This window comes from Crotalus tigris, unplaced genomic scaffold, assembly GCF_016545835.1.
Source record: "Crotalus tigris isolate CLP2741 ecotype Arizona unplaced genomic scaffold, ASM1654583v1 scf7180000024375.2447938, whole genome shotgun sequence".
Lineage (NCBI taxonomy): Eukaryota > Metazoa > Chordata > Lepidosauria > Squamata > Viperidae > Crotalus > Crotalus tigris.
The window spans coordinates 1,464,498-1,482,513 of NW_024100545.1; the positions used below are offsets into that span (position 1 = coordinate 1,464,498).

General features: G+C 38.6%; 1 protein-coding gene across 1 annotated transcript; it reads left to right on the top strand.

The window, feature by feature from the left end:
* The first annotated feature begins 1,351 nt into the window (after nucleotides 1-1,351).
* Nucleotides 1,352-17,538, top strand: CDC37 (cell division cycle 37, HSP90 cochaperone). Its single transcript, XM_039328353.1, has 8 exons — nucleotides 1,352-1,725; nucleotides 7,919-8,200; nucleotides 9,552-9,657; nucleotides 10,660-10,775; nucleotides 13,705-13,827; nucleotides 14,017-14,199; nucleotides 15,942-16,013; nucleotides 17,019-17,538. The coding sequence occupies exons 1-8, from the start codon at nucleotides 1,624-1,626 to the stop codon at nucleotides 17,166-17,168; spliced, it is 1,134 nt and encodes a 377-aa protein (XP_039184287.1). The 5' UTR covers nucleotides 1,352-1,623; the 3' UTR covers nucleotides 17,169-17,538.
* The last annotated feature ends 478 nt before the right edge of the window (nucleotides 17,539-18,016 follow it).

Consider the following 18,016-nt stretch of genomic DNA (forward strand, 5'->3'; position numbering starts at 1 on the left):
TACTTTGACTTTGCCATTGTCTTTTGGAATGTTTTTTCAACTTTTGATTCAATCTACAACTTTGATATTGCATAATATTATACCCTCCTGCCTTTTTTCTTGTTTAGGAAATCATGCAAAATGATACCTTAATTTGCAAGTTATCCAGGTTTAATATTAGTTTTCCCTAATAAAAGATGCTCCATATTTAATATCTAATCTAGAAATCCAAGAAAAGGATCCAAAATCTACTGTGTATAATTACAATTTGAAGATACATTTCCTTACATCTTTTGTGTTATGTTCTTGACAAATACTGTCCAGGTATGATTACAATTTCCCTTAATCATGTTGCTGTAATAGGGCAGTATGACTTTTTTTTTTTTTTTTACAAAAATAAGGTAAGCACTTGGTGAAAGTGATGTATGAAATGGATGGTGGATAAAATGAAGGTGTGTACTACCCTATTAACTAGGCTTTTGATAACATATTGCAGAATGTGCATTACTGAATGAGGCAATAATGAACAGTAAAGTTCTGCTTGAAACAGTACAATAGTTTCGTACTGCATCTCCACAGTAGGATGACAAAATTACACCATGGATGGAGTCTAAACACGCCAACTTATGAGTTCCATTACAACAGAATATATAATTGGCAGGATTCAAAAAATACATGAAACCATAAACCCTGATTTCCAATTTATATTTGGGATCACAGTATACTAAGTCATACACATAAAAAATGCATAGCATTTGGTGGGAACCGAATGGATGCAGTTTGTGTATGAAAGAAGGAATTTAGTTTATATAAGAGAGCCTAGACGTGGGGGAAACAAGACTCTGCCTTAAATCACTGTTAAATCTGCCTGAGAATTTTCTCTTCCGATTTTCAAGGTTTGTTTTTATTTCCGTCTAGCAATAAGAGTGACTTTCTTAATGCAATTCTCATTTCTTCGGTTTGTCAACAACGTGCGATTTGAAATCAGGGCATACGGCTTAATCCATTGTACAAAACCCAACCATGATGTTTTCAATAAACCATGATTAGCAAACCGCAGCTTAACGCGACGTGCATGCCTAGTCATAAAGTCCGAGAAAGAACCGATTTCATTCTTCATCGTTCTTATTTGTAAGCGAATTAAACATGTGCAATAAATGTAACTCTTAACCACTTGCTTCCTTATGAAACACACAGAACTTCCAGCTATTTTTCCTTTAGAAAACTGGAAATCCACCGTTCTGCTTCGACGACCAATCAGAGGCCGGGTAGCCGAACGCTCAAAGGAATTTTTTTTTTCAGCAAGGGGATCGCGACTGTCACCGAGGAATCTTCTCGAAAAGGGGAAGCAACGACAGAAACTCCCGACGCGATTCGGTTTGCTTGAAAGTGAAGCCTTCCGCTGCGGACGCTTCCACTCCACTCCGATGAAGATTCGAGTAAGCGTAGACGCGGGTGTGCCGCTACTGACACCCCGTCAATCCGCGCGCTCTCGCCGTTAGGCTGGGGAGAGGAGTCACGCCCGCGCCGCGCCCGTGAAGGCCGGTGATTCCGGTAGTGACGTAGAGAGGAACCGGATCTCCGAGCCAGGAGAGGCGGTACCCCTCCCCCACAGAAAGTCTTGGGAGCGGCAACAGCAGCGCCATGGTGGATTACAGTGTCTGGGATCATATCGAGGTGTCCGACGATGAAGACGAGACTCACCCCAATATCGACACCCCCAGTCTTTTCCGATGGCGGCACCAAGTAAGGAGCGGAGCCCCCCCCAGCCCCTTGCCGCGGGCATGCGGTTGGGGATAGGGAAACATTGGAAAAGATCCTGGAGGGTGTTCTGAAAGGTTGGGTGGTGGTGGAATTTCGGTGGGGCTGCCGCCTCCCGGACGACGTGCTATAGGATGTGGGGCCTTCCTCTCGGTCTCCTATCGCTTGAAAGAAGCCCAGACGCTTGGGGGAGGGGCGCCACGATGAAGCCGAGCGCTGCTCCCCGGTCTTCCCCTTTGAAATTTGCTTCTTGAGTAGTTAGCCGAGCAGGCCTTCCGTGACAGTGAGGACAATGAACCAGTGGAACAGCTTGCCTCCAGAAATCGTGGGCGCTCCATCACTGGAGATTTTTAAGAAGAGACTAGAGTAGACAGTTATTTGTCTGAGATGGTATAGGTTCTCCTGCTTGAGTAGGGGGCTGGATTAGAAGACCTCCAAGGTCCCGTCCAGCTCTATTCTGTAATGGCTTCCAGAGGCGCCGCCCCTGCTTCGTTGCTACTGCCGTGCGCACGGGAGTTCTTTTTTTAGAGCAGCTCCTACGGAGGGGGTTTCTCCACTTTCCTTTAAGCGCCCACCTTTCCTTGGCCCAAGCTTCCCCCCCGCTTAGCTTATATAGCCTTTAACTTTCGTTTCAAAAGGATATAAAGACCGACTGCATCAAAAACTGTACAACTTTTTTCCCTTCTTAATTTCCCGTCTCCCCTAAACATTCTGTCAATTTGTTGTTAAGCCGCCTAGAATAAGCAGCAAATGCATTTCACAAATAACATTTTAGGTTTTCTGTGAAAAGGAGGATTGTCGCTGATCCCTAGGCATCTACTTTATCATACAGTATAACCGTTATTAGCTCCCGCAGTAGCTTGCTATCGTTTCCAGTATATAAAGCACGAAACGATCATACTTATCTTGCCCAATATAATGTATTATGACCTTTTTTCAGTGGTTGTTAAATAAATGCTGCAGTGCCTGCAGTTGTTAAGCGAACACATGATTTGTTAGGGGCAGTTTTGGCAATAGCCATAAGTAAAATGAGGTCACGTGACTGCATGACAATACAGCCATTTGCCAAGACCCCAAAGTGTAACCATGTGACCATGGGGAGGAGGTGACCATCAGAACTTTAAATCTAAGTCAAGTTGTAATACCCCAAAGGCAGGTTTGTTGGAACTTTGAGTGGTTGCTGAGTGACCAGTTATATGTCAAGGACTACCTGTACTTTATATGCACCAGGTCTGTTTGAATTACCCCTTTGTGTCTCTTCTGAAAATGTAGAATAGGATTCCTATTTTTTCATATGAGAGGAATTGTTATAATACTTCGAAATGAAGCTCAATGCTCAGCATGTGTCATACAGTGGAACCTTGGTGCCCAATTGCTTTGAATCTTATTGAATTTGGTACTCAATGTATTTTGATATGAAAATTCTGTTCCGGTACTCATAGCTTGGTACTCAGCATACAAGCTAGAACCTGTCAATGTCGGCTGCCTTATGACTCACTACATTTTCCTTATGGAAAAATTTGATTGGTACTCATTGTTTTTGGTACCAATTAACAAAGAGTTAATTGGTTAATCGAGGTACCACTTTATTTTCATGCGAAACATAAAAAAACTTCTAAAAGGTAGGCTGAAGAAATTTAAACAGTAAGAGTAAACAGTTTTCAGATCAATAAGATCTCTAAAATGCTTATATCTAGCATAAATAGCATAAACTATTCATAGTCCATGAGCTAAGAAGAGATATAATCTATTCTGATCTTGTACGTAGGTTGTGGCTTAGCCTAAGTTGTATTAGGGCATGTATCTTTTACTGGAAGAGAAGAACCTGTATTAAAAATCTTGCCAGCGTGAACTCAGTGTTAAAGCCAGTGATTCTGGAGCGCTAAATCACAGAAAGTTATGCTATGATAAAAATATGTTGCTTTTCGCATAACACATAGTTGATTTCTTTCATCTAGAATGATTTCTACCTCTTGCTGTTGAATTTAGTTGACTAATTCAGTTGTAATATTGTTTCTCCTTTAGCTAGGAATAATAGTCTTATCTTGCAGATTGACAGTGGTAACAGATCCTTTAGAATTAATTATAATCTTGAATTACTGTCTGAGCTTGTTCTGATTCCTTTTAATAGAGATGTTCTTTTAAATAAAAAATCATGTAAGTATTGAATATATTGAGCCATCTTCAGTGTCTTTGTTGGAAAAAAAGTATGTGAAACTTTAATTACTAAGTGTCACTTCCTTTAGCAGCAGTGACCTTACCAAATATTTTCTCAGTCTGATCAATACAACACTTCAGTTTGTAGATTGGGGGCCATTCCTCTTTACAGAATTGCTTCATTTCATTGATATTTTGGGGCTGTTTTGCAAATTAATAGATTAAGCTCAGGGTTTAGGGTAGGGTAGCCCATTCCAAAATATAAAATTTCTTCTATTTAAGCTATCCTATTGTAGATTTAATAGTATTTTTAGGATCATTGTATTGAAACAATTAATTTAAGCTTTAAGCAAGATGTATTCTTTGATAGATTGCTGTAGAAGTTACTAAGATTCCAGAGTCCATTATTCTGTCAATGATTTTAAATGTCTCAGGTATTGTGGTTGTATACATCTATAGCCATGCTTTACAGAAGAGATGAGATTCTTTTATTTTAGTGTAGGGTTTCATTTTCTGCAATTTTAAACATTTCCTATCAGTGATAGAAAATTCTACTTTCATCTTCTCTGTGTTTAGAACCAATAGTTGGTTAGATCAATAGTTGTTAGATCATCCCTTGGAAAATCTTATGTGAGCAAAGTGTGCATTCTGGAGGATAGTGATTTGTCATACTTAGTATCCCCACCATACCATTCACTCTTGTTAACTCTTGATATTAGACAATGCAAGTGGCTAACAAATTCTTTGTTATTATTGTACTCAGGTTCTTTTCAACCGCCTACAGTATTGTACAACTTACTCTTGAGGTGACACTTGGACAATCATTACTTGAGAGAGTAATAATAATAATGATGATGATGATGATGATGATGATGCATTTTCTCCACTTGTACATTGTCTCCTTGACCATGGATTGATGATGGCCAAAATCTTTGTGAAAGATTTTATTTCTTTCCAGTTTCATGAACTTCCATTCCCATTCTTCTTACAGCCTCAAAATTTTTTATTTAATATGGATATAATTCACTTCCAAACTGTATTAGAGTCCAATAGAAATAAACTTTCTCTCCGTGTGTGTTTTATGGGGGAGGACTCTTCATACTTGGACATAATTGTCATCTGATGGATTAGGATATCCCACTCAACTAAAGGAGTTGATTGATTAATGTCTTCACACAACATTTTCTAACAAATTAGTGAATGTTGGCTCAGTATGTTCAATGGAGTCATAACATTACACTGTTTTATGTGTTGTTTAGCCAGAAGTTCTTTTTCTTTGGTAAAACTAAGATGATGTTTGCACTGTAAATCAAGGACTGTAGGATTACAGATAGTTCTTAAGGATGCACAAATTTTCTTTCATCAGTCTAAAAGGAATTTGTCAAATAGCAGCATTATTAAATGTGTAACTTGCCTTTCCACCGATTGCCAGAAATAAAATATTATGAAAATCAGTAAGTCTTCAGTTTGCAACCTTTAAATTATGCCAGTATTGAATGAAGGCACTTATGACCAGTGCCCAAAGTTATGGCAGGTTGCAGTGCCTCTGCAGTGATTAAAATTTGGGCACTTGGCAGCCTGCTTGCACTTATAACCACAGATGTGCTTCAGCTCCCACCATCTACCCATGTCACTCTCATCTATGATCCTTTGGCCTCTTGTATTCCCTGGCCCCTGTTGCTTATCTGGTATTCACCATATTTTTGCTCCTGTTGCTGACCAAGCACCCCAGTATGGCCCTTTACAAAGAAGCTACTGGCATCATGAGGCTTTCTTCCCAAGACTGCATGTGGTGGTTTCCTTGCAAGATCCAGGGAAGCAGCCTCAGTTGGCCAGTAGCTGCTTCACAAGGCGCCAGGGCAGGTACACCTTGTCAGCAGCAGAAACAAGACAACAACAAAAGTCTGGAGTGTCAGAGCTCAGAGTGGCAGAGGCCTCAGAATGCATGATGGTGACTACAACTGAGTGGGTAGCTGAGCTTTTCTGGGTGCTGCAGGTTTGCACGATACTACTGAGGCGTCTGGGATGCTGTGGCTTTGTCCCATACTGCTAGGGCAGCTGTGGCTTTGTCTGTAGCTCAGGTGCTTTTTATAAGCCCAGAGCTATACATGCCAAGAAGCCTTTGAGCTGCAGTGTAGCAAGTAACCCGAGAGCTGTATGGTTCTAGGGCTGTTTGCCACAGCAACCAGGGCAGGGCAGAATACAGGGCAGTCAAACTAAAGCATAAGACATAACTTGAACTAGCATCTGATATATTAGTAATTTAGTACATAATAGTAGTAGTAGTAGTAGTAGTAGTAGTAAAGTTGGAAGGGACCTTGGAGGTCATCTAGTCCAAACCCTGCTCAGGCAGAAAACCCTATACCATTTCAGACATGGCTGTCCAGTCTCTTCTTAAAAATTTCCAGTGTTGGAGCATTCACTGCTTCTGGAGGGAGGTTGTTCCACTGGTTAATTGTTCTAATTGTCAGGAAGTTTCTCCTTAGTTCTAGGTTGCTTCTCTCCTTGATTAGTTTCCATCCATTGCTTCTTGTCCTGCCTTCAGGTGCCTTGGAAAATAGCTTGACTCCCTCTTCTTTGTGGCAGCTCCTGAGATATTGGAACACTGCTATTATGTCCCCCCTCGTCCTTACATAATCAGTATAATACACATATACATAATCAGTATAATACACATAATTTGGGTCAGGCTTTCCCTATGTAAGTTTCATCGAGTTTGGCAAATTCTTACCACAGAAATGATGAAAAGCATGTTCAGTTGAATTTTTTGAAGACCTCAGTTAGAAGCCATTGACCCTTGCCAGGTTGGAAAAGTGGCAAATCATTTCTAAAGTTCTGGGGCTTCATGATCTGTAACTGGAGACTTAGTCTTGAAATGGAGAAAATTTGAAACAATAATAGTGGCTATCCCATTAAAGTCACTAAGAGTGGTTGTCCTATCAAAATCCAAGAGGGCAAATATAAGATGAATCTGCAACAAGCCAGTGGTAACAAACAAATAAGTCTAAGAGAATAGATGAAGAACAAATTCAGTATTTTGGACTGACCCAAGTAGATTATCTAGACTTAGTCGCAAAAGGATTTCATGACAGGACGTAAAGCTAGTGTCAACACTGCTAATATTGAATATTCTTGCTTTGACAATATATGCAGAACTGTCTGGTATTTTTAGAGTTAAATCAGGTGACAGCGAAAGGGGAGGAGAATATAAGGAAAGGGGGGGGGGAGGAAGAAACCGGAAGTAAATCTTTGCTCTCCAAGTTAATTGGAAGATGTGAATCATGACCCCAAAATAGGGGAGGGAAAATGCCTGGAATGTTATGTGCAAAGGAAGGGAAATTCAGATCTTAGCATCCACTAATAAAGGCTTTTTAGGTTAAAAAAATGCCTGAAAGTTCTTTGAAGTGTTTCGTTAATCAGACACATGACATCTAGCAGGTCTTGCTAGAAAATACATCACCTTGGTGGGATGGTCTAAAACAGGGGTCCCCCAAACCCCCAGGCTGCGGCTCACTACCATGGCATGGCCTGTTTGGAACCGGACCACGCAAGTGGCTGGCCAGTGCATACATATGCAGCTTGACTTATACAAGCAGCGTCCAGTATGCACGAGCACAGCTTGATTTGCATGAATAGTGGACTGGCACACAGCTAAAATTGCACAAGCAATGCAGTGCTTGGGTGGGCTGCTTTCCCTCCCCCTCCCCCCTGCTGGGCTACCAAGCTATGAAGGCTGATTCATTCATATATGGTGTTGTGAAAGACTGATAAATTAGTTACTGGAAATATCTGGTTTTAGTTATTAACAATGAAGGTATGTAATCAGTTACTCAATCTAAGAGGGTGATTACCTGTGTGTATGTGTCTTTCTGTGACACATGCTGTTCATATTTGTCTTCATACTATGCTACAATTTGTGGACTGGTATATCCATTGTATTTCCATTATACTTACAATATGAATTTCAAATTAAAAGATATTTTGATGTTAGGAAGATCTATTTAAACAACCTGTTCTCCAGGCCCGAGTTGAACGGATGGAGCAGTTCCACAAAGAGAAAGAAGAAGCAGAAAAAGGATCCCGGGATTGCAAACGCAAGTTAGCTGAGTGCCAGAAGAAGATAAAAGAACTTGAATTGGCCAACAGAGAGAGTAGCAAAAATGAGGTGCAGAGGTTACAGGCTGAGGCACAGCAACTCAAAAAAGAAGAAAAGAACTGGGACAATAAGGCAGAAGAACTCAGGAAGAAGGAAAAGAACATGCCCTGGAATGTTGACACTCTTAGCAAAGATGGCTTCAGTAAGGTGGGTCTTCTTGGTTAGATTCTTTTTCTGCCTTGCTTCTGAACCTTAAAATAGAACTGAGAGGACTTGGTCTGGCTGTCTTATAAGCAAAGCTATATGGATCATACAGCTGTAGTGCTGTCTATGTTTGACAATAGTGAAATAAGGATTACCTTCCAGGTATCCACATTCCTTAAGATACCTATGGGTAATTTTAAAAGTAAGTGTACAGTTAAAGCAACAGTGGTGTTAGTTTATGGACAATGAGTGTGGCCATTTTATTAAAAAAAGTATGCTTGGGCTGTCTAGAACCAGCTGTGATGTAACAGAATGTATCTGAGATTTTGCAAGAAAAAGAGACAATGGGAGGGGAAGGAAGTATGGTGCTACATTTCTTTGCTTTAAGATAGAGATTGGGACTAATCTTTCCGGTTCCCATGGTATGGTCACATGACTTTAGGGAGTGGGGCTTTGTCCCCTTGAAATTTCTGTCCTTCATCTTCCTACTTTTTCTGTACAGGTGAAACATGGAGCCTTGAGGGAGAAAGGAAGGGCACAGGTGATCTGGAGCTGATTTTGTTGAAACTTCTACAAGAGCTCCAGCAGGATTAGCTGCATCTGTGCCTTTCTTTTCCACCCTTAAACAAGGGGGGGGGGTGCTTCTATGTGGAGGTTTTCAAACAAAAGAGATGATAATATAGGTCAAATGGAAGGACTGAAAAAGAGTCAAACTGCTGAAATTCTCTGGGATTTGTGGGCAGAAGTTCATTTTTTCTGGTTATAAATACATTTGTTTTCAACAAGCATAGTCTGTTGTAATTTGACGGAAGCAAACTTTAGCTGTAGAATGAATAGCTGAAGAAGCCTCAGGAGATTTTCCAAAGAAAAGTTAGTTCTAAATCTAACAAATGAATAACATGGATTATGGCAGGGAAAATTCTTGAGTCAGATTACTTGGCAACAGTTTGATCAGGTTAGCAATAGAGTATAAGTTAGTCATTTGTTAAATACTTTATGGGATTGGTTTAACTGCCTTGAGAAAACTGGTTTAATTGCCCCTAAAATTTCTGAACTGCTTCAGCTCTTCAGTGTTTTGCTAGTGCATTACTGTTTGGCTTAGGTTGTTTTGGAAATAATTTAATATTATTGAGACACTGTGGGGGGTTGACAACAGTGAGAGAACATTAGTGTGCAGAAATGGGGAATGCCAGAAGCTCATCATACAATATTGACTTTCATGGCTGATATTTAAGTCTTGAGCACTAAGGCTGAAGGGATATTGATTTGAAGTTCAGCGATATACAGTATAAAGGATCATATGCTTCCCAGTTACACAGTTGCATCTTTAACATGGCTTCCTTTATTATTGTAGAGCGTCTTCAATGTCAAAACTGAACAAGATGTGGAATCAGAAGAACAAAAAGAGAAGAAGCACAAAACATTTGTGGAAAAATATGAGAAACAAATCAAGCACTTCGGTAAATCCAAAATTAGCTTTTCCCAAAATACATTTGGAATGTGGTCTAGGAATGTTTATATATACCAGCAAACAAATTTGTACAAAAAAATGCAGTAGTCAATTTTTTTCCTGGATTACAAACTTGTCTAAGAGCATTTGGAATTTATGTAACCCAATTGTACTTGGTCAAAAAAAAAAAAAAAGCAATACACATTTTTGGGGGAAAATACACATTTTGCGGAAAGGTTTTCTGCAAATTAGACAAGCTAAATATATTCAGATTGTACTGGAAAATTAAAGGGATTAAACTGAATCAGATATTCCAATCATGGAGATGACATCTACCATTAAAAGTGAAATACAATCATAACATGTTTGTTACCACTGTGGGATTTGGTCGTACATTACATAGGCTTGTGGATCATGCCAAGATTTTAAAGAGAATTCTCTTATTCTTAGGAAAAAAGTTACTGAAGCTCATGACGCTGGAAAGGGCTCGAAAACCTATGCAGAAACTTTTGCCTTGGTGTGCAGTTCACAGTCAGGCACATAGTGTAAAAATGGGAAAATACAACATCAGTGTTACTTACTGGGACATACAAGCCACTCAAATCCATTAAGCAGCACTGTGAGCAGCTTATATTCCCTTCTACAGAATACTAAAATGAAATAATACTATAAAATACCAAAACATGCTTGCTCTTTAAATGGTGTTATCGTTTCTTTGATTGTTTCTATTTATATGGTATTGATTCCTGCTTATTTAGTTGCTGGTTAATAGATATGTAAATAAGAATGTGCTTTGGGCTGTTTGCTCTTTTTCTTGACCTCTGCTTGCTATAGCAAGCAGCCTTAAGTGCACTCTTCCCCATCAAGCTCAGAGAACATCAAGAACCCTATAAGCTACATATATTCTCCACTATTGCATGTCACTATTGCATGTCAGCTCTGGCTGGGAAAATTCTCTTTATACGAATATGGAAAGAATTTGATTTGACATTGCAATTTTTTTGCTCTAAAGGAATGCTGCGGCACTGGGATGATAGTCAGAAATACCTATCTGATAACCCACATCTTGTTTGTGAAGAGACAGCCAATTATTTAGTCATCTGGTGTATTGATCTGGAAGTAGAAGAGGTGAGTGTGAAGCCTATGGAACTTGTCCAGGAGTTTTGGATGAAAATGATAGGCTTTGTCTATCAAACTAAACAAACAGATCTGGATCATTGAACTGTATGAAAGGCAACACGCTCTTCTAGTGCCGAAGGATTCTCTCTGGGCACCAAATAATTTGTATGTAGTGGCTACAGAGTTCTATGAAATTATTTTGTTATACAAATCAACAGCTTTTATGACTTACTATTTCAAGATAAATTAGGAAGAAACACTGAAAATCTTGGTTACTGCAAGGCAAGCTTTTAACAACCTTGCTCTAATTTGTTCCTTAACTTATGTTCAAATAGCACACTTAATATTATTTGGATACCAATAATTGCAAGCTTTCCTTTTTCTTGAATCTGCAACTATTGTTTATAGTTACCTAATAAATGGCTGGTGTACTTACTATTCATTAAACATCTGATTCTGCTTCAAAAGATTAGCTTCCCCTGGCAGAATTATTTCAATTTTCAGTTTGTGTCTGATAAGTACAGTAGTCGAGCCTTGCCGGGTCACTTGTTGCCACCTGGCAGCAGATTACATGCCCAGAAGAAAATGTTTGCTTCAGAGATGTTCTCGTTCATTTGTTGAAGTTACAGACTGATGTATGAAAATAGTTTGGTGCTAAAAATTAGAAGGAATCTTGCATGACCAAGAAGACAATATACCATGAGTTTGATAATGAAACATTTTGGGTTAGCTGATATCCTTTGTCTGGAGTCTATGAGAAAAGAGATTTGAAACTATTTTGTTGTAGTTATTTAATAATGTTTTATTCTAAATGGAATGAAATCCAGTGTTATCCTCCAGTGTGGATGACATAATTCCCCCTCCCCTTTCCATTCCTCCACATAGAGTCAATATTTGATTTGGAACAGGGGTGTCAAACAGCCAGCCCATGGGCCGGATGCGTCATGCCGAAACCGCACCCACCCCAGCTCCGGCAATAGGGAAAAAGTCGTGATACGTCGTGACATGTCAGGTGATGTTGCGCGTTTGACACCCCTGATCTAGAAGATTGGACCGTGTGGAGCAGATTTTAGGTGCTGATAATGCAAGAGGCTGCAGTTGCATTGTAAGAATGGATTTTACCTGAGCTCTTAGAGCAGTGAATTAGAAGAGAAAACACTAAAAAATTCAAAACCATGAACATTTCAGGGAGAATTAATTCTATTTAAAAACCAAATAGAGTTAAAATATCTTTACCAACAGCATAAGAGTGAAGATAAGTCCAATATTGATTGCTTTGAAATGTTTTTCTGTGGCCACATTTCTAACAATTTTAGTCATAACATATAATGTAAATATGCTTATATGCCAGACTGACAAAAATCTGATTCTTAAGAATATAGATGCATTTAAATACGAGGTTTATAATCTGGAAGTTCTCCTGGAGCTAGGATTATTAACAGATGTTTAGGTAACTACAAACTAACAGATCCTTTGCCCAACTGCAACTGGTGTGCCAGTAGTTTTATGTTATATACATGTCAACTTTTGACTGCAGTACTATGCAAAATTTTAAATCACTTTAAAGTAAAAGCAGTGCAAAAACATTGCAATTAGATGTTTTAGTGAGTCAGATTGTTAGAATTATGGGACATCTTAATTGCTTGTTCTGGTTACCAATTCATTTTCAAGAGAAATGTCTGCATGCGGTTGCTCTTGCAGACCACCTGGAAGCTATAGCTGGTTCAAAATGCAGCAGTGTGAACAGTAATAAACACTTCTTGGTATACCAATGTGTCACCACTGTCATGAGATGTGCATTGGCTTCCAATTAGCTTCTGAATGCAATTCAAGATGCTGGTTATTACCTCTAAAGTTCTATATGGTCTGGATATATGAGGAGCTGTTTTAGTCCCAGGCCAATGGTTGGTAGTTATTTTTTATCTAAAGCCCCTGTTTTGTTTTTTTTATTTTGTCCTTTATTTGATCATTTTAATCTGGCCTGTCTGATTTAATATTTTTACTTGTTTTTATGTTTCTAATTTTGCCTGCAGCCCAGAGTCCATTGGAGTTGAGCAGTTAATAAATTAAATAAATGAATAAGGGTGATGGATAATATATTTACTTGTGGTTTAGGATTAGGCTATTTTGTAGACCATTTCAGCTATAGCCTGTCTTTGAAATAAAATCATTGTACCACTTTTAGGTTATGCCTTTGAATCATAAATGTTGGCAACATGTAAAAGAGATGATTTATAACATCATCACATTGTTAGAACATCCCACAGTAGCATTAGGCCAGTGCTTGCAGGTAGAAGAGATTGAATTTTTTTAGATTAGTATTGCTTTTAGGGTTTTTTGTCTTTTTTTTTTTAAGCCATTGCACTCCTGGGTTCTTTTAGCTGCTAAGAGCACAAGGAGATCCTATCTCTTAAAGGGTTCCAGTTCAGAGGATATGGGAATCTAGCACTTTCTTGTGCTTATGAGGGAAGAAGAAAAGAATTGGGTTTTATGCTGTTTTGGGTTTTGGGCCCAGTCTGTCTTCCAATGAGAGGGGCATTATTTAAAACAGCTAACACCATAGTAAGAGATTTTTAGTCTTGCATATCCCGAATGCTCTCAGTCTATTTATCCCATTTTCCCTTTTTTCTGTCCTGAGCTTGCAGCTCTGGTGTCAGAGTGTAGAGCATCAGATATTTTTTGCAAAGTTCAAAAAGAGAAACAAAGATCTTTCCTTTTTCTGAAGTCAATTTTTTCCTCAAACCTCCTACAAAGAAGTCTGAAAAATTCTATGATACTTGGATGCCCTTCTAAAAATCATAGAATGCCTCCCACAATTATTTTTGATACCCTTGTGTATTTTATAAGCTGCCTAGAACAACTCATTTGGGGAAAATATATAAATGTACATTTGTTCTGAATCATTAAAGCTGAAATACATCTTTGTTATTTTTCCCAGAAACATGCCTTGATGCAACAGGTAGCCCATCAGACCATAGTGATGCAGTTCATTCTAGAGCTGGCTAAGAGCCTGAAGGTTGATCCTAGAGCTTGTTTCAGACAATTTTTTGCTAAAATCAAGGTGAGTCTTACACAGGTGAGAGAAAGTCTACTGTCAGAAATGCAAAGGGGATAAAGAAAAACTTTTCTTTCATAGCAAAACCTTGCTCACAGGAAATGACTTTTGATTATAGAAGTCCAAAAATCTTATTGTTTGATATGCGCAGTCTTGCTGAATGAATTACCTATTCTTTTTCTAAACTCCATTCAGACAGCTGACCAGCAGTATATGGAAGGTTTTAATGATGAACTGGAATCCTTCAAGGTTCGAGTGCAGGACCGGGCTAAGGCACGCATTGAAAGAGCTATGAAAGAATATGAAGAAGAAGAGCGGCAGAAACGGCTGGGGCCAGGGGGCCTTGATCCTGTAGATGTGTATGAATCTCTCCCACAAGTGAGTAATGCAGGGAAGCTAGTGCCTCTTTCAGAATTACATGATCCTTTTGTTTCACCATGTGTTCATATTTGCTTATTTGAGTAACTAACAAATACAAAACATTTAGAACAAACTGTTTTATCTTCTGCTTTCTGCCTTTTGCTACTATGATGTGAAATAAAAATATAACTGGTGTTGTAGTTGCAAAACTGTGATTTTCATTTACTCATTTATCTGGGGCAAAGTTAGTTTCATATCAGATCAAATTTGTTGGGTACTTTCTTTTTTTTAGAGTGCTCTTCATCATTTTAAAATGAAACTAAAATAGTGATTATAAGTGCAAGGCATACAATAAAAGCAAAAATAGTACAGAAATAGAAATAAAGCAATAACATGAAGATAAATATCCTGGGAGAATGAAAGTATGTCTGATACATGAAGCTAATAAAAAGGTCTTCCCAGCTTAGTAGGAGGAACTTTCCACTGAATAGGGCCATTCTTAGGGAGCCCTTACTGCAGTTCAGCATAAGAAGGCACCTGCAACAGGATTTCTAAGGATGAATTCAGAGTATTAACAAAAGCATAAAAGGAAAAAATATTCTTTAGATGCACTTCTCATGAAGAGAGAAATAAGAAGGAGAAGGAGAAGGGAAGGAAGGAAGGAATCTTGGGAGGTCATCTCTAGTCCAACCCCTGCTCAGGCAAGAAATCCTATGCCTATTTCAGACAAATGGCTGTCCAGTATCTTCTTAAAAACTTCAAATGTTGGAGCATTCACAGCTTCTGTGTTAGTGTATATCATTTTTACCTATGGCTGAAAATGTTTTTCCTTCAAAAGCAGTATATGCTACATGTGCAAAAATGTACACAAAATCATTTAAAATATTCAGCCACAATCTATAAAAATAATCCAATCCTACATATTGCCTGTAATGTCCAAAGGCTAAATTACCTCCAAAATATTCAGGTAGGAAAAAAATATTCAACAGAACATACTGTAGGTGATTTGAATTGTTAACTAAATTTTAACAGACTTGAGAATCAGTCATAACTCCTTGTTGAAGAATGTCATAATTGTTGCCACTCACCTGTAAGAAGACACTGATGGAAAATTCTAGGTGGTTTAGTACTGCAGGCTTTTAATTTAAAACACCTTTTCAATGTTTAAAGATTTATATGGCCTCCCAACTCATAAAACTGCAGCATACAACCATAAAAACAAAAGTTTCCCAATAAAACCATGACAAGAACAAAATATATATTTGGGCAGCCGGTATCTACTACCTATTTCCTAAGATCTTGGCCCCAATGCCTAAGGAAAAATCCAGAGATTTTAAAAAAAAAACCTTTTGAAATGCAAAATATCAAAATTTTATTTTGTCTGCTTACCCAAGACAAATACAGACTCTTAGTTGACAAAAATGAATGGGTATGTTTGCCAGTGAAAGGTGGCCAATAATATCCGGATCTTGTCTTCAAGGAAAAACAGTCCAGTTGCCTTTTGAAAAAGCACCTTTGGGACAAACAACAACTTAGTAACAACTCTTGTATTTCTGAAGGGACTTTTCTTCTGTAAAACAGTAAATGCAAAAATACCAGACTGGAAAACGTTCTTTCCTTATAATTGCATTTTCTCATGCTTCAGAGAAAACTGCTTTGTTGTCTTCAATTTTTAATACAATTGTTACAAATGTTAAGAATGTATTGTGTGCAGATACTTTCCTTTGCTTGCTATCAAATTTCTTTTTCTTTTTGGCCAGGAACTTCAGAAATGTTTTGATGTGAAAGATGTGCAGATGCTTCAGGATACTATCAGCAAAATGGATCCTGCTGTGAGTATCCATGGAACTGCTCTAAGAATTAGATTCCAGATTTTCTCCATGCTACAGAATGTTATTTCCAGATAACTTCCAAGAAATATTAGTTTCTCTTCTTATATATTTGCATGACCAGTTGCTTGAAGTTAATTAGGCACAATAAAATTAACATTATTTAACTCTCCAGGTGCCTTGTAAATTTGAAGAGCCTTGATTAGCTTCACTCTTCTCAATTTCTGATATGTATCTATGCAAATTAAATTCTGTATTTAATGGAAACCAGTAATGTAATCAGTAGTTTTTATTTTGGTTAAGCTTTCTTTGGCAGAGAGCAATCTCAATTCAGATATTCTTCCACTTGGGTAGATGGGATATTGACTGTGCCTCCAGGTGTTTGTTCATTAGTACCCAATTTATTGATTTAGAATTTTCCATAGTTCTATGTCGGGACACATAGAATATTAATAATATAGCTGAACTTTATGAGCTGGACCAGTATGTTTACTGAAATCAGAAACTGCTAATTTTGGCACTATTGCTTGTGTGCCTTCATAATTATTTTTTTCTTTGAGGTTATACATGCTATTTTCAAAAAATATTACCACAAAGTATTATTTCAAGCATTTTTCTAAACTTTAGATCAGCGGTTCTCAACCTATGGGTCGCGACCCCATTTGGGGTCGATCGACCATTTTACGGGGCTCGCGAAACAACGCGATCCGCCATTTCCCCCCCCAGGGGGGGCGCAGCGCATGCGCGCTGCGCATGGGGGCACCGCCACGCATGCACGCCGCGCGTGGGGGCGGCGCCATGCATGCACGCTGCACATGGCACCGCCGCGCATGCGCGGCGCATTCGTGTGACGGGGTCGCCATCACACGAAGATTGAGAATCGCTGCTTTAGATTCTACAGTAATTTTTGGAAGCAAAAGGAACCCCCTGTGAGTTAATTAGAATTGTTAAGATATCTAATGTGCAATATATAGCCCTTCAGCAGTATATATTTTGTATCTTTTACAGGAAGCAAAATACCATATGCAGCGGTGCATTGATTCCGGCCTGTGGGTACCAAATGCACAATCAGTAGGAGCAGAAAAGGGTGACAAGTTGGAAGGTGTCTACGAGGAAGTTAAGAAGAGCAGCTCTGAGGAAGAAAAAGAAAATCCCTGAAGCCTTGGCCATGTGTCTGTAAAGCAGATTGCCCCATTATCTTCTGTCCAACCTTTCACACCAATCTGTTCAATGATGATGTACTCTACACATTTAGACACTTTATGATTGTATGAGCTGCTTCCTCACCCTGTGAAAACAGTTCCCAATTTGTACAGCTTTGTTATCTACTGGAAGCCAAGATTTCAGGGGAGTCCACGCACCATAATGCAGGCTTAGAGTGGCTTGGCATAGCAGTTCCGCCTTCTGTCTTGCTGTGGTGATGCAAGTCAGTGTCCTAGTTACAAATGTGCTATTAATATCTATCTTTTTCTTTGACAAACAGTGAAAGCTATTGAGCAAATAAAAAGGTTGAAATAGCTGAAATTGATATGGTGTCATTGGCCATTGTATTTACTTCACATGGATTCAAATTATTCATTTCATTTAGTTGCAATTCAAGTTGTTTGAAGAGTGGAATGGGTGTGGTGTGTAACATCCAAGATATAATCCTTAGCATCTGAGATTTCATGACAGCTTTGGAAAATGTATCTTCTTGAAACCCTGTAAATGTAGGTGAACATTGGATGGACTGTCCTGGGTTGAATGGGGGCATGAACAACCAATCAAGGCAATATCTTTGATACGTTTTAAGCTTTAACCACCATGGGGTATATCTTTGATATTTGGCTTTTTATTGAAACGATCTAATAGACTATCCGCTTCGTGGTTTTGGGTGTCTGCTGTACTTTGCCTTACCTTATAGGAATTCTCAGTAAAGCCTGTCTGAAAGGGAAGTTTCTTTTAGCCTACCTTTTTACTCTTAATCACTTGTTAGAAAAATAATACTGAAGTGCTACTAGTATATT